Here is a 17,252-nt window from a genome sequence, read left to right as displayed (position 1 = left end):
ATCGTTGTATAAGCCGCAGGGTCGAAAGCGTAAGACAAAAGTCGTGGCTTATAGTCCATAAATTACGGTAATTGTTTTTAACTATACATTTCTGATAATTGAGAAGGGATAAAGTGATATATTTCATAGGATTATATAAGAGGTCACTTCTTAATGCTCCTTTTCAAACTGAAAATTAGTGGTAGGCTTATTATTTTTGTTCTTGGATATGTGTGCAAGTGTTTGCTCTTGTCCTACTTGTTAGTTGTTTCTTTCTTTTTTTAAAAATTAATTACGCAGATTTCATCGAGTTAGAAATTTTGACGTCCTTAAACACTTTTTTTTCCTTTCTTTCTCATATTTTCATCTTCCGGTGTTTTGGAAAACACTGAATTCAGGAAGTTCCAGATTTTTCTGCGTACAAACTCTGAGTGTTATTCTAAAATAAAGTGGCTTTAAGGAAAACAAAGCTGACTATCCAGATGGTTAAATGTGTAACTAAGATTAAACAGGAATAACCCAGAAACAAAGACAATGTCTATAAAGGCTCTTGCCGCAGCAGAAAGCGCCTGTAAAATCCAACTTTGAGCAGCTTCTGAATCGCTGTGGCAGTGCAGGATGGAGAGAAAACACTAGAGCGAAAAACATCAAAGAGGATTATAATCATCTGCAGCACAAAGCTGACACACACAGAGCCAGGCGACGTTGTAGTGTTGAAATCCTCCCCCCCAAAAAATCTCTAGACTTAAGAATCACCCAACATGAGTCAAGACAAACTGAACATCTAGAATAAGTCAGGGTAAGTAAACAACTCATATTGATATTGCCTCTTTTTTCCTGGCATTAGCCAGAAGTGGGCCCCACTTAATAACCATCACAGAGATAACGCTGACAATTAAAATATTCATGAGCAAAGATCTCCACTCATTCATCCGCTGCTCTTTTTTTGGGTCGGTCTCTTTGCCATTTTGTCTCCGTTGGTGATGAGTCACAACAGGGGCTTTATCTCCTCATCCACCACATGAGGAAAAACCCACATTCATCCCAGCAGCGCGGAGTAAACCGCCAGTCGCTTTGAATCACTGTGTCACACATCAGCATTATTATCCTAACTGCTCCATCTTTCTCTCTCAAGACTCAAACTATATAAAACCTGTTCCCCTCCTCTCCTCTGGAGGCGCTGCAACAAGAACCAAAGGAGGAAACAACAAAGAAAACTCAGAAGAAGACTTAAGCGCCACTTCCTTCTTCACAAAATGTAAACAAAATTGGGGTAGCGACAAGTTTTAGTAGTTGTAGGATTTCTCTTTTGTCTTTGGTAAAAGACCGTGAGCCATTTCTCCCACTTGTGCTAGGCTATCGCGTTTGCTTTGGTTGTATTTACCCAGAATGCCCTGCATTTCAGTTCACTTCCTGCAGACTAAAGTGGTGCTACCACAGCATCTCTTACCCAAATCATGTGTCATATGACAGCAAAGCTTGAATGGAAAGCTTTTATTGCAATGATACAATGATACACTGAAGATGTGGAGCAAGAAAAAGTTTAACTCATTTAGCTTTCAAATGCTACCGGACAAAATCCTTTTCATCATCTGGGCTTGCCTTCAGGTCACTGACTACTATTTGCATTTTACTCTCAATTACTAAGCTTTGCATGATGTGCTTGCTTTCAAATATGCTACAGTCAATTACAACTTTCCATTTGTGGCAGAGAAAACAACTCAACATAAACCTCAACTTGAAAAAAGTGCTTAGAGACGGTATTTGTATGGATACGGCTCAACTGCTTATTAAAACATATACAGTAAATTAAAATATATAAAAAAATATATATAAATGAAATATATATTAGCAACAGTGCTTCTTTCTTTCTGACCACAGACGTGCTTAACTCTTTCAGCTCATTGCCACACTTGGCCACGCCCCTCCGTGTCTCTTGGCTCCGCCCACTTTGGTGGAATTTTTTTTATTTTGTCAGTTATGCTTTCATAGAGGGTTAGTCTCACTTTAAGCCTTCAGCTGCCTGTCTGAATTTGTTTTAAGAGTAATCTAAAGATTTCATGTTTAAATTTAGATTAACCCAAACTTTTTTAACCGTATTAAAACTAAAAAATAAATAAAAAACTAATACCCTTGTGTAATTTTTTTCAGATTACATTCTTAACATAATTTACTGGTATTGTAATAGTGTCACAGAAAAGCTGTGGTTGAAAAGCTGTAAACTGTTGAATGGAAGAAAACTGAATCGATTTATTGTGTAAAACTACAGTAATAATTGTGAAACTGAAGAGTTTACTGTCTAACAAAGAGCTATGAACTGACGAGTTTAGAAAATGTTATTTGTTAGCAAGTTTTATAATCTTTTTATTTAAAAATGTCCTTTGTGCATTAAACGGAACATATTATGCAAAATTCAGATTTTGCACATTTTCATTTTGGTCTCAGCTGCTTTTAAAAACACCTCCAGTGTTTAATAAAACCACCCAGACGGATTTTTGTTCGCCAAAAAGTGAATGTGTTTGGGATTTGGCGAATGAGCTGTTTCAGAAACTTTCAAAATGTTGAGCTACAAATTAAAGGTACTACAGTACCTTTAATTTGGCTGCGGTTACCTAGCAACCGCAGCCGAGCCCAGCCCCGTTACCTAGCAACCTGAGCTCTACCAGCTGATTTTACTGCTACTGTTCACTGTACAATACGGCTGCTGGAAAGGACAAGTGTTTTACTGTTGACTTACCATCCAGAAACCTCTTGCTGCATTCTTGTTGGTTGTGCAGCAGGCTCAACTTCTGCTTTTCAAAGACGCACAGCTGTATAATTGTGCATCTGTTTGCAGCCACTTTCACATGCGAGTGTCAACATTTAATTGGGCTCGTGGCCAGCAGCGGCTCATTTGGATTTAAAGTGACAAGAGGCCCTAAAACAGCTCAAATATTCAAACAGAATGAAATTTAATATAATAGGTCAACTTTAATAAAATATCAGCAATTTAACATCGTATTTCCATAGATGTTGTATTGCTGAAAATCTGTGCAATAAACAGTGAAAACAGAAAACTGCGATGGACTTGCTGCGCATTAGTGATTCCATTAAACCCCCCTCCACTCCGCTCCTCTTCAGATAAGAGCTGCACCCTCTGAGCTACAAGAAAAGGCTTTTAAGAGAAGGCCCACAATTAGCAGACAAAATGCAAACCTACACACAAGTTGAGGGAGGAGGTGGGGTGGATTTTATTTGTAATGAAAACAGGCAGCTGTTTTTATTTTCCCCTTCCAGCGCCTGAGGAAAACTCAGAATGAGTCATCTGCTGTAAATAGTCAGAATCACTTTGCCTATCATGAGCCCTTCACTTTGGTTGCCTCATTTGGTTAAGAAAGCCAAAAAAGCAAATGAGCGAAAGCAGGAGAAGAATAGCAGCGCTGCCCTTTGCTGTCTGGGGAACAATAGTGAAGATAGGGTGTAATGAAAAGTGTAATCATCAGCCGCGTTGGCGAGTTGGTGTAATTTTGTTTCGGCCTCTCAAGGAAACTAATTGGCGTCGCCGTTTATTTGGCAGGCAGCTCCCAGTAATGGGTTTGACCTTCTTCCGTTAAATAGAGCCAGAACACGATTTGGGCGGATTAGTGCCAGAAAGAGATGTAACATTAAAGGATCTCTCTCTCTGCGTACCAAAGTCCACGAGTTTTATCCCTCCGTGCGTCGTCAGCAGGATGTTGTTGCCTTTCACGTCCCTGTGGATGGTTTTGTTGATGTGCAGGTGCTGCAGGCCCTGTGAATACAAGAGGTTAAACTTCTTTTTCTTCCTCTTTTTGTTAAACATCTGTTGGTATAATTACCCCATTTAGACTATTTTCCAATTTCCCTTCCCCCTCTTGCAAGCTAAAACCAACCCTCACCTTCAGAGCTTCATGCAAAATATAGGCAATAATGGCTTCCTCCATCCTCTCTCCTCTTTTCAGCATGCCTTTGGCCAAATCTGTCACAGAGCCGCCATTGCAGAGCTGAAAGGGATAAAAAAAAAACTACAGTCGAGAGGACAAAACTCAACATGAGTCAGCACGAATAGCTCAGCTTACACAACATTTTAAACCTACATGCGGAATATTTTACACAGAGAAGAGGCGAAGGAAGAAATCAGAAGATTTCACAGAGAGAAAAAGTAATTCTGTCAGTCTATGGAGGCTTATCTTCCAGAGTGAGCTTAGCGGGGGTGAATGTGCACAGTTTAATCTGAGCTTTAAACATGCAAACTGTCCTCAAATACACACTGTAAAATATACTTAAAGCAGAACTCTATATTAGTGATAAAAGATTGTAGGTAGAGCTCGATAAAGTTCAATTCAATTGGAAAAACAGAATCTAACTGACCATAATGTAGCTAATGCAAACATACAAAAAACTAAAATATTACATAATGCCTGTAAAAATACAGAAATGTCAAGTATTTTATTGAATATATTTAATATTCCAGAACCGCACAGCATTTTGGGGGAGGTGGTGGAATCAACTAACTCACTCGCTCTTTGGTTGCCTAGTAACTCACCCATTCTTTGGTTACCTAGCAACAACTTGCTGAGTAACTGCCGCAGCAGCAGTTCAATGTCTCGCCGTTGTGTTTCATAAAAAACAGGGGCGATGTGTAGCATTGAATTCCAACTTTATGGGACAAAAAAGAAGCTAAATTTGTGGCTTTTAATTGACCGTACGCCATAATCATCAAAATGAACACATTTAATGCTTAAAATACATCCGTAACTTTATGTAATGATCCATATGTCTGACTTTTTTACAGGAATGCGAAGTAACTATTTACTTTACTAGAGTAACTTTTTTGGAAAAATTCCACTTTTTACTGCATTATGCTTTTTACTTTTACTTGAGTAATATTACTATGAACTGTTGCTACTCTTATTGGGGAACAATAGTGAAGATAGGGTGTAATGAAATGACACCCTAATGAAATATAAAGTAATAACTTTACTTCATATTTTCTGATCTTTAGAAATTAATAAGAAACAGTAAAATCTGCATATTGTCACTGGAAGAACATTACCCTGTTCTGATATAAACATTACAGTAAGTATAAATTTTAAATATATTAAAATATAAAAATGATTTGAAAGAGTTTCTTCTGCCTGAATATGTTATTTTTTATTTATTTTTCTTTTAAATGCCAGAAATTGCACATAACTTTATATTTTGTCTCTTTGATGACATCATTTCAGGAAATTAAATCAGATTTTCTGATCTTTTTCTCAGTACCTGAGCTGCCTTACAACCAAATACGTTTTTACTCTTGAGTAATTTATTGGAAAGCTACTTTTTTCTTTTACTAGAGTTAAAAAATGTTGAGTTAGTGCTACTTTTATTTGACTAAAATGTTTGGCTATTCTTCTCCACCTCTGTTTTTCAATAATATTCTCATTCGTTGAGGTGCATCTGTCTCAACAGCATTTTTATACTGCAGCAGAATTTTCTAGATAACAATTAGGCACCCTTATTGTGTTTGTCTGTGTTTTCTTTTTCTATACTGCAACACTATATGGACTCTGCTGTCAATAGATATCTCTCTCTTGGAAAATTACAGAAAATTACCCTGTAGGTTGCCTTGGCAACAATAATAACCCCTAATTTGGACCTGTCTTCAGGAGATGCCAAAGGTATAAGAGAAATAAAAACACGGAGGATGTCAGTCACCGTGCTGAGAGTTGAAAGTGTTGATTTTATGCTTCAATGCTTCTTGTACACAAAAATATTCACTAAGTGTGGCTTAAGAAACACTCTTCACAGATAAATCAATCGTCTCTTCTGTTAGGTTGGAAAATATGTCAGTTTTAATGCATATTTTTACCCATTACTGCACATTTACACATTTAAATGAATTTTATTGCAGTAGCGTTACGTTATGTATTGACACTAATTACCCATGCATTCATTTTCTGTCTGAGTTGGAGCGACAATCTTAACGATTCTCAAACCTTCCCGTCTTCAGTCACTCACTGCAAAAACACAAAGTGTTTGATTTGTTTGTGTAATTTCTAGTGCACGTCTCTTAGTACACTTGAAATAAGACAAAACTTTCTTAGAAAAAAACTTTTCATCATTCTACAGAAGCTTGTTTTAAGTTAATAATTTTAAAATATTAATAAAAAAGTACCAGCTCCACTCGGAGATTGTTTCACTTACAACAGGACATGTTAGAAATGAAATAATTTGCCAGTGGAAAACCTAACATCACATGACGTGTAGCAGGGTTTGATGTCGACAGTATTATAGATTTCTTACAAAATTTCTTTCTTTATTCTTTGAATTTATTTTGTTTAGTTAAGAAGTTGCAGACATTTTGTTGGTGTTTTACGTTCCGTTATGCTGCTCTTGGCAGTTGGTGGTTACCGTAGCAACCAGTAACGGAACTCTCCGCCCCACCATTTTTTTTTTCTGTTGCCGTCAGTAACTATGGTCAAGTTTCTTTAAAAGTATTATATTTTACCTTATATTTTATACAAATTTTAATCAAATCCAAGGTTTTATGTGTAACTTTGCCATGTTTGCTTTTAACTGTTATTACTGATAACAAAATTAAACATGTTAGCTAATCATTGGGAGCTATTGCTCTGTAGTTTGTTTAGGGTTATTTATTTTATTTTATTTAACCTATAGGATTGATTTTCTCTTTTGTTAGAATAAATACAGTGAACCAGATTGTATTTGTTGTGATGTCAACCAACTGGATCTGAGAAGGTTTAGAGATGTAGATCCATAATAACCAGAACTAGGATGTTCTGAATGTTATTGGTGTTATTGTTTTTTTGGTGATTGCCGTTGCAAACCAGAGTTAGAAATGAACATTTCTGCATGGAGGAATTAACACAAGAAGCCTCAGATGTTGTTTCATTTAAAGAGTCTCCAAAAATTATAATAATACCAAAAGGCAACCAAATTAAACTTTCATTTGAGTGTCACCTTATTAATCATGATTGTCTCATTGATTTTCATTAGATGTGATGTTCGGATAATCACATAAACCTGGAAGCTAAATTACACTTTAATCACACAATCTGTTTAGACAGATTGAACTCTGCTCAGGAATCCAACTTGTCAAGTGGAAATGTTACACGTTTCCATGGTTACGATGATAAAAATTCAAGTCAAAGGTCAAAGCAGTTTTGAAAGGCATGAGTCAGATTTTCTCAGTGAATTTTATTTCCATGTAGTAATTACTGTTGTTTAAAAGCTTTATGAAAAAAATCTGCTGTGAAACTTTAAGAAAACATCTTAGTTAAAAAATAATTAAAGTTCTGTCCAGCTGAATAAAGTAGTAACAACTCCATGAATTGATTTGTTTAAAAAAATCTGTTCAAATTCAAATTCAAAAATACTTTATTGATCCCAGAAGGAAATTAAATATTGTTGTCAAAGAGTTATTGTAGACAGTGATGGCTGTTCAGAGTTACTGCTGATTTTGTAATGTAGATCTGTGTATCATCTGCATAGTTATGATCTTAATACTTCTTACAACCTGTTCTAGTTGCTGTGGATTAGGAAAACTGTTTCTTCTTTACATAAACATAATAAAGCACCAAAAAATGCATGTCAATAACGAGAAGCAGAGCATTTCTCTTAATTCTTCGTGTTTAGTTTTAAAATCAGTTGATCGTTAATTTGAAAGAAACGTTTTCCACCCACATCTTCCTTTAGTTTTCACTGCGCTTTTAGTTTCAAAGAACACCGTGAATATTTAGTGGACCAGTCTCCGTTTCAAACCAGGTCAGGTGCTTGTTTAGTCATGGAAATGAAGGCCGTCCATCAAAGACGAGCGGAAGAAGTGGATGAAACAAATCTAAAGATGAAACAAATTTAGTGCTCGTTTGATGTCTGCTTCCCAGTCATAATAAATTCAGATTGTGTGGGGGGAGTTTCTTTATTTTTTATCTTTAATTTATCCTAAATGACTGTAAGAAATGCGTTGTATGTTTCTGTATGTTGGGTCACGTCCAGAGGAAAACAGACCCATTGTTCCAGGAGTCTCGTTATTGTCACAGGCATTGCAGGTGAGGTATCTACTTCCTGACGGTGTTTACTATAAAGACTGAATGGGGATTAAACTTTTAACCCTCATTGTTAATTAACGTCCACAGAAGCAGAGAGGATGAGACGCTTACAGCTGACCTCATGCAGAATCATACCTGTTTCCTGTTTCTTTTTGTTTTGCTCATGTATTATCAACAAAGGAACGATAATTATAGCAGCATCTTCAAGTTTCTTTTATAGCTTCCATTCACACATCCATACAAACATTCAATTCGGATCAGGGTTTTATTTTAACTATATCATAGATGTGAAGTTTGTCCAAATTTGCTTATGTATTCTTTGAATTTATTTTGTTTAGTCAATAAGTTGTTTCTTCAGACATTTATTAGTATTAGGTTCTGTTACACTGCTCTTGATGGTTGTGGGTTACCATAGCAACTAGTAACCAACAGCTCCACCCCTTTTTTCTGTTGCTGTCTGTAATAATGGTGTATGTTAGGATTAGCTCTGTGTTTTCTTTACAAGTGTTATATTTTAACATATATTTTAAACAAATTTAACAATCGATATTTATAGTGTTGTTGACTTTTCAGGTAAAAAAAATTTCCAAAGTTGTCAAAATGGTTGAGAAATATATTGTATATAATATCTGTAAATATGAGTTATTGCCCATAATAGCAATATTATTATCAAATATTGTTATCGGCCCAAATTTTCATAATGGTGCATTCCTAATTTTATGGATAATTTGAAAAGCTATTTTTTCATAGTAACTGAACCTCTAAGATTGTAGCAAATTTCATTTTTCAGACTGAAAAGAATTATAATTTTTTTTAGCAACACAATAAAAGAAAAAGAGTGAACAATATAAAGTACAATAGGGAGACTTGGGGAAGAAATGAAGCGGTCTTTGAAATCTTGCCTTTTTTGACCCTTTCAAATTCGTCCTTTGATGCAACATTGGCCTCGCAAACGAAAAGCAAACCCAAATCAGCGTCTCACTTTCAATCACAGAACAAAAGTCGCCCCTTCTTGCATCTCTTGGAAGTATTTTTAACCTCGTTAAGCTTCCGCACATGAAAGATTGCTCATTTCTGCACACATCTGCAATCATAAAGGAAACACTCCACAGAGTCAAAGCCAAAAGCTCCCAGACCTCAATGAGGCGGCTAACAAAGAAGAGGATGCAGTTCGTATGAATTCAGCTCATAATGAGCGGTCTGCCGCTAAAGGCTCCTCTTGGTGCTGCAAGAGGAGCAAAATTACAGCTTGAAAAGGAGGAGCAGTAACCATGGTGAGTGACCACCTCTCTTCATGCTTTCCTGTCATTTACCCCCTGAAAGTCCATGTGCAGCTACTTCACAGCACACACACACACGCACACACACACACGCACACGCACACACACACACACGCACACACACACACACACACGCACACACACACACACACACGCACACGCACACACACGCACACACACTAATGAATACACAACACCAACACACACACTCAGTGAACCGACTTCAACCTCAGCACTCGCTGCCAGATTTAAACATCTCACAAGAAAAATATGAAGCCAAGGAGTAAATAAAACAGACAGACAGAAGGATGGATGGATGGATGGATGGATGGATGGATGGACGGATGAGCGGAAGGACGTATGGATGGACAGATGGATAGACGATTGATGGATGGAACCGTTGTAACAGAAGCTGACATCTAGTCTTCCTTACTTCCAAGTTGGCCGATCCAACCAGCCACCTTGTACCTGATTGGTGACTCAACCAATCAGGTACAAGGAAAATGAATGCTGCTCTCTGATTGGCTGCTTTGCAAATGGTAACCAATGTGTGTCAAATAGCATTGCAGCTTTCCAAGATTCATTTTCTTTGAAATATTTTAGATAAGCTCTACAAAAATAAATCAAGCTTTGTTTTTATTTTGTTTTTGTTTGTTTTTTCAAAAATATATAGTACAGACCAAAGGTTTGGACACAACTTCTAGAAGTTGTGTCCAAACCTTTGGTCTGTACTGTATGCCACCCTGTGGTCCATATTACCCTGGGTGTCAGGCCATACTCCACATATCTAAAACCACCGCTTACTTTGAGCAAACCTCAACTGATTAGGTGACAACTACCCTACAAAAAATAAAAAATGATTTCTGGTTTAGGATTTAATTTTTGTCTTTCCAGCATGTATTTGTTTTTAGAGTAAAGGAACTTGAAGGACCTCTACAAAGGTCAGGAGGAAGAACGGCAACGAAACACAAGATGGAAAGGTGAAAACCATCTGCTGGGCTTGCGTAACACCACTGTTGTCAGAGCAGAATCCTCTGGGATAGGATTACAAAAATATGGAAACTCTGTATCACAACCACTACAGTTCACAGAGCACGGTGGTTTACTTCTTTCTCACACTGGATCTGAGGAAAATATTGCTCCGCAGAATTTGATGCTGAGTTCAACGTTTTTCGGATTGGGGCGTAACAGATTTACTCACATTTTAAAGCTAAGAGTTTGAAAAATCTGCATGAAGATCACAAAATAGAGCTCAATTCCTGCTCCTTTCGACTTATTTTCAATTTCCAGAAACCTCCTGATTATTATCCAATCCCAAACCCTTGGAGGCTAAACAGGCCCACAGCATCACAGGTCCTCCACTGTACTCGAACAGTTCATATTTTGTTTTACACAAAACCAAGCTAAAGAGTCTCATCTTGCCTCCCAGTAAACCAGATATCACTTAAAGAGTCTCCAGTGGTTGCCATGGATACCGCCAAGATGTCTGTTGCTGTCCTCCAACAGTAAGCACCCCTGATAGTCTGGTAGAGTCAATTTGGGTCCAAAATTGCAACATTTGTTACATTCTCAGCTTTCACACTGCACTGCGTCAAACAAACCAAACCCTTTGAAAAACCTGTTCTCCTCCGCTCCTCTGGTGGCGCTGCACCAAGAACTACAGAAGGAAACAACACAAAAACCTCTGAAGAAAACACTGAGCACAACTTACTGTTTCACAAAGTATAAACAAAAATAGAGTAGGGTCAGATTTTAGCAGTTTTAGGATTTCTATTTTGTTCTGGTAAAAGGCCACGACTCATTTCTGCCGCTAGTGCTGGACTACCATATTTGTTTTGGCTGTATTTCCTACAGATTGTAGTCCACGTTCTACTTTTGGAGCAGTTTCCAGTCTGCTTGGCTTTCTCATATGCATCTGAAACGCACCAGAATAAACTTCAACCAAACCGAGATTTCCCCAAATGAACGGGACTTTCACTATAGGTTGCATTCACAACGGTTCTCTTTAGTCCGCTTTAATCAAACTCCAGTTCGTTTGTGAAAGTGCGTAATCAAATTCTGATGCGGACCAAAGAGTGAGCTCTGGTCCGTCTACAAACCTCGGTCTCGGTTTGAATTCTGGTGCAGTTCAAATGCTTATGTGAACAATAAGTCAACCACAAACCGATACAAAAGCAGGAAGTGGACTACAACGCAGGGCATTGTGGGTAAATACAACCAAAACAAACCACAGGGAGTCAAAAGATAAATCCTACAATTGCTAAAATCTGACTCTCATTCAATTTTGTTTATGTTTTGTGAAACAGAAAGTTGCCCTAAGTGTCTTTTTCAGAGGATTTTATGACATTTCCTTCTGTGGTTCTTGGTGCAGCGCCACCACAGGCGAGGAGGGGAACAAGTCTTTCAAAAAGTTTGGTTTGTTTGTGGAAGCGAACCACACCAGCTGAAAATGTAACAAATGTTGCAATTTTAGTCCAAATTAAACAGAATCCACCAGACTTTTAAGTGTGAAAACAAGTGTGAAATTAAACGTTGTTTTAGCCCATTTGTGAGCCCCAGGGAGCATCAAATACTTTTTGTTTAAAAACTATTTAGCATATAATCCATGTCCTGAATGCAGAAATTGAAACAAACACTAATATCTGATATTTTACCAAACCTCACAATCACGTTTTATCATCTCAGTTTGACCTCAGTCCACTACACGTTTGGCTAGAACCTGACATTTAAGACTCTTACTTGATATCATAGATGTATAGGAATAATTTCTGTGGTTCATTTAAACCACAGGGGGGCCAGGGGTTTTTACTAGTCTGCTCTCTTTGACAGAAACAATCCTGTGGCATCCCACCAATCCTGAACAACAGCAGGTACAGGAGCTTAAACCAATTGGACGTTTCAGCCTGAGCTGTTGTAAGGTAATCTGCAGAGACATCCCTGGTGAATAGAAATCCCTGCTCTGCTGCTCACAGCAAACCTCCTCCCACATGATGTGAGCTGGCATGGGACCAGATCCCCCAGGTAGCCTGTAAGTAAACTCCTGGGATGCCAATGGCGGCTAAATCTCTTACATAATCTCCGTTCATTATGAGCCGGCGATGGAGCAAGACGTACAATACAGGTCTGGTGATAAGTTGATTAATCAATAAGTTTAATTTTTGGTTTCTGAAAATGTAATTTTTGGAAAATCTGGATTTTGTTTCACCATTACACTTTGTGGGTTTTCATATTTCAGAAGTGACGTCAGCGCTCCATGAGCCGCCATCTTGTTTCATCAGCGTGTTTTACCGCCGTTTGAACTCTACGATGGAGAATTATCACCAGGATTCCAGTTGGTCTTTTTTAAACTACAAGAATAAAGTTGTAGTATTAGGAGGATAAAGTAGCAACTCTAACAGAAAAAATAACAAAAAAAAAACAAAACAAGGAATGTTGAGCATCTTGTGAACGTGAGTAAATCCTTCATCTTTTATTATCTAAGCATCAAATTATTATCAATATCAGAATTTTGAGCAAATTGAGAAAAATAAAGAACCACGCTACCAGGGCTAAGCTTTTTTCTCGTTAAAACAACTTTTTTCTTGTAATTTTCAGAAGTTTTTCTGGTAAAATTGCATCTTTATTCTGCTAATATTATGATTATATTCTCAAATTTAGAAAGGATTTTTGCAGCCTGGCCCAAATACGTCATTGTACAACTCATAGAAGGGACGATTGAATAAAAGCCACTTTTTGAAAATATTTTCTGTAATTTCTGCTTTAGGAAAGAAAGAAAGGAAAATTGCATCTGGTAAGGAAAAAATAAGAGATTTAAATTTTAAGCCACAACGCCCAGACCTGATTCCGTCAGACAATTATGTCCCGTCGTCCCACCTTATCAAACCGTTTTGTCGTCCTTACCTCCAGTACAAGCCACAACTGATCGCCACATTTCAGATCCTTCTTGTAAAACATCCCATAAAACTTGACGACGTTTGGATGGTCGGACAGAGCTTTGAGGATGTTGTATTCTGCCTCAATCTCTTCATCTATATCCTGCAAAACACAGATTGCTCAGAATTATAGAACAGACACTTTTTTACAACACATCTCAAATCCTTGAAATGATCACAAAACAAACAATTATCAACTTTCTGATGCAAGTTTTTAAAGCTATCATCAGGAAAGTGTATTTATCCCTTATTTGGGGGATGGATTATGACAAAAAAATCTAAATGGGTCAGTATTTCTCTCAACCTTTATGAATATCTAATGTGTAATTTTAACACCAAATCTAGATTACCTATATGTGAATATCCATATCATAAAACAACGCTGAGCTGATTTGAAACATTTCTTTTTTTTTAAACACAAACATAAATTTACTGAATTACAAATTTAATTGATATCTCTGCACCAGTGCAGCACAATTAAATACAGAAATGGCTACATGAATTTGATCAAACATGTAAAGATTTTGTTTGATTAATTTGTTTAGTCAAAAAATAAAATAAATAATAAAGAAACTGAAACCAACAAAAACCATAGGCTGACTAAAACCTGCTTTCAAATAGTTCAGAAAGTGCAATTAGGAGTAATATATATAATGTAAAATAAATAATAAAGCATGACGTCGCTGAACAGATCCACCTTTACGGATCATTGTCACAATACACAATCCACAACATTTTTTATTGATTAAAATAAATAGTTCCACTGGTTGATTCTTATTTATTAAAATGCATCTTTCCCATAAGTGAAAAAATCTCCCAGTACTTTTCCATCAATATCAACAAACTCCTATATGCTACATTTGCGCTAAAAAGTTACTTGAAAGTTAGTTTTGTCTTATTTTGAGTGTAATAAGATATTTTCACTAGAAACTAAACCAAAAATACTTGGTAGAAATTCATGTTTTTACTTCCTTTAGTCTTCCAGCACATACTATAGCTGATTCTGGGCGCAATTTGGAGGTGCGTGTGCTTCTCTGTATTCCAGTTTTTAAGAATACAATGTTGCTTTTTGTAAGATTGTAAAGCTAAATCTACTTCACCAGCTGACAGAAAATTTATTTAAAAGAGCTATTGGATATAGGAGATAAAGGTATTGCAGTAAACTTCCAAACTTACGACTCACATGAATGGGATCCAGTATCTTCACAGCCGCTTTGCTTCCATCCTTTTTGTTCAGAACCTTGTAGACTTTCCCGTACGTTCCTTTCCCGATTGTCTCAATGATTTCCCAGGTGTCGGTGGGATCCGGAAAGTTGTCGAAGACAATAGATTTTCCTGATTGTGGAAACATTTTCAGGAGAGATCTCCTGCACAACGACACAAAGCAAAACAAAAACCGACACAGATGAAGTTCTACTCTGGCAGAAGATGGAAGGGAATTTAGCGCAGATATCAATGAAGAGTTTTAAGTTAAAACCAAAGCACACATGGGGAAAAAACGTATTTCAACCAATATTTCAAATATAATGAATGGTCATATCAAAGCCATCAAAACTAACCATCAAGCAAAATAACTCCGTCAATTTTAGAATAAATGTTATTAAATGGGCGGTGTATTTTCAGGGCACATTGTACCATTTCATTGTATCTATGTTACCTTCAATTGTTATAAAAATATATAAATCATAACTTCAACAAATTCGACTTTGCATCATAAACTGGGTTTTAATTACAAATGAGTGCAAAACTTCCACTAAAGTTGAAAAAAATTGCAATAGACTTTGCAATTTAGGCATGTGATTTATTTCAATTGAATAAATCACATGTGAATAAGTTTGTTCACGTTCATTAAAACACATGATGCGCCATCATCCTTCCGCCACTTCCTGTCGTCTTCTTCGTCTTTTCCGTCAGTGGTAACATCTGGTTGGTGATCATGTGACTCGTGATGCAGAGAAAGTGTTTCCACTGCAGTTTTGCAAAATACATTAATTTCGATGCAGCTGAAAAACCGCCTCATCCTAACGCAGAAACTTAGCAAATTTATTTTTCATAATTCCAATTTTCTCAATTATATGGTCAATGATATCGGAGCTTTGATGTATCTGATGCCTTGAAATTAGTCTCTGTCTCTTTAAGAAGCACCTGCTCTTTCTGACACTCCCTCTTCAACAAGTCATCACAACTTGCTTCTCCGTGCAGACATGCAGTTTCACCAGGTGCTTGCTAATTACTGCTGCCGCTAGTCTGGAGGAGCTGAGTGGGTGAGGACTACTCTGTACCCTAAATGGATGTTTTTGAACATGATATAAAGCTTCAGAAAGTAAATTTTGTTAATAGCCCTTCTTTAAAGCCGTCTTAAAACTGTAAAAGTTGTTTCTCAATGCTTCTAAATTGTAGAAACTTTGGTAAAACTGCATTGCGAAAGCGTGCAACATGTTTCTTGAAACTGTGTAAACCACAGATGTCAAACTCCACACAGTTTCTGATGTGTCTTTGCTCCAAAACAGCTGATTCAGCTTCATTTATCTTAAACTTCTGCAGAGGTTCTGCTTATAAATCAACATTTGATTCAGAAAACACAAAGACAGAAAACATGGAGGACACTGACTTTGGTCACCTCTGGTCTAACCACTGTCACTGAACTTCTTAAAACAGGAAGAACAGTCAGCTGTTAAAATCTTTGCTCCCAAAGATCCTCTAGCCTTTCAAAATGGTTGTCAGATTGTTTGTTTTATACCAATTTCAGAAGTCAACCAGATTTGGAGTGGCTTTTTTATTTGTTTTGTTTGTTTATTTGTGTCCACTAATCCACTTAACCGCGACCTATGACATATAAAGGCTCTTAAACCCAATGATTAAACCAGTGTTGTGTCAATGCTTTATAGATAACTTCACAAATTGATTTTTAGACATTTTGGTGCCAGCAGGTTTTTATCAACTCAGTTCAATTGATTCCTAAAGAGCTATTGGCTAAAAACTGAAGGAACACACTGCCTAAAAAAGTTGAAACACATTTTGAGAGCTTTTTAAAATATTGAAAGAATGACTTTAAAATAGAACAAGAGAGTCTGGATGACAAAAAAAGCAGTAAAATAGGAGGTGGTTTAAAACTTTTGCACAGTATTGTGGCTAAGTAGGGGTTATTTTAGGAGACATCCAACTTCTGGCTGTTATATAAGCAAGTCAAACACTCGATTTTAATTATATGCTTGACAGGTGAGATGCATATTTAGATCCAGAGAGCAATCAATTAATGCCACACTTAAATTAAACTGGAAAATTCTCAAGACAAGAGTAAAAGTGTGAAATCTACAAATTTAAATGGTAAACTCAAGAAAAGAAGACCAACAAACCAACAAATAAAATAAAAACATTGTTTTGACCTTTACAACACTTTCGAATAAATAGATTTCTCTCAAAACATTTTTGTTTTGCTCTTAGATTCCCATCTATCAGTCGCCTACTTAGGACAAAATGGAATATCTGAAAAGGTGACTCACACTTACTTACATTATTCTCCCAATATGAAACGAGACATTTTGAAAATTAATCCATTTCTGAGCGAAAGGTTAGCAGTGCTGGGCTGGGTCGGCCTGGCCGTGAGTGGAAACCGCAGAGGAGGAGCTAACATGGGAGCTAATCTCACCAGCAATTCTCCTGCTTGGGGGCTGCCATTGGAAACCTTCTGTAAGTAGTAGGAGCTGCAGCAGCGGGATTAACAGGAATTAGCCTGTGTTGCAGCATTGAGCCTTTCCCCATATAGACACCCATTCATATGGGGAGGAAAGCTGTTCAGACGCCTGCAGCATGCATTGGAGCAAAAGGCCATCTGGATGTTCAGATAAAGGAGCAAAACTCACATTTTGAATATGTTCCATTTGGGTTCTACTGCTCCTAAAAACAACTCAAGCGTTTATAAGTTTGGCAGCAACTTATTAATTTTTGCCATTTAAAAATCTTTCAATCGCTAAGCCACATTCCGCTGTTACCTAGCAACCCCAGCCAAG

General features: G+C 37.0%; 1 protein-coding gene across 1 annotated transcript in view; it reads right to left on the bottom strand.

Moving 5' to 3' along the window:
* Window positions 1-16,813, bottom strand: part of myo3a (myosin IIIA) — a 66,918-nt gene extending 50,105 nt beyond the window's left edge. Inside the window, exons 1-5 of the mRNA XM_044105518.1 lie at window positions 16,756-16,813; window positions 14,426-14,609; window positions 13,211-13,345; window positions 3,876-3,980; window positions 3,649-3,748 (exon numbers count right to left, since the gene is read on the bottom strand). Of these exons, the coding sequence (XP_043961453.1) occupies window positions 3,649-3,748; window positions 3,876-3,980; window positions 13,211-13,345; window positions 14,426-14,609; window positions 16,756-16,757 (526 nt within the window). The 5' untranslated portion in view covers window positions 16,758-16,813. The remainder of the gene's footprint in view (window positions 1-3,648; window positions 3,749-3,875; window positions 3,981-13,210; window positions 13,346-14,425; window positions 14,610-16,755) is intronic.
* Between the last annotated feature and the right edge of the window lie 439 nt (window positions 16,814-17,252).

This window comes from Gambusia affinis, linkage group LG21 (assembly GCF_019740435.1).
Source record: "Gambusia affinis linkage group LG21, SWU_Gaff_1.0, whole genome shotgun sequence".
In the NCBI taxonomy this organism is placed as follows: domain Eukaryota; kingdom Metazoa; phylum Chordata; class Actinopteri; order Cyprinodontiformes; family Poeciliidae; genus Gambusia; species Gambusia affinis.
Note: the sequence above shows the minus strand (reverse complement) of the source record. Positions and strands in the feature narration are given on the sequence as shown.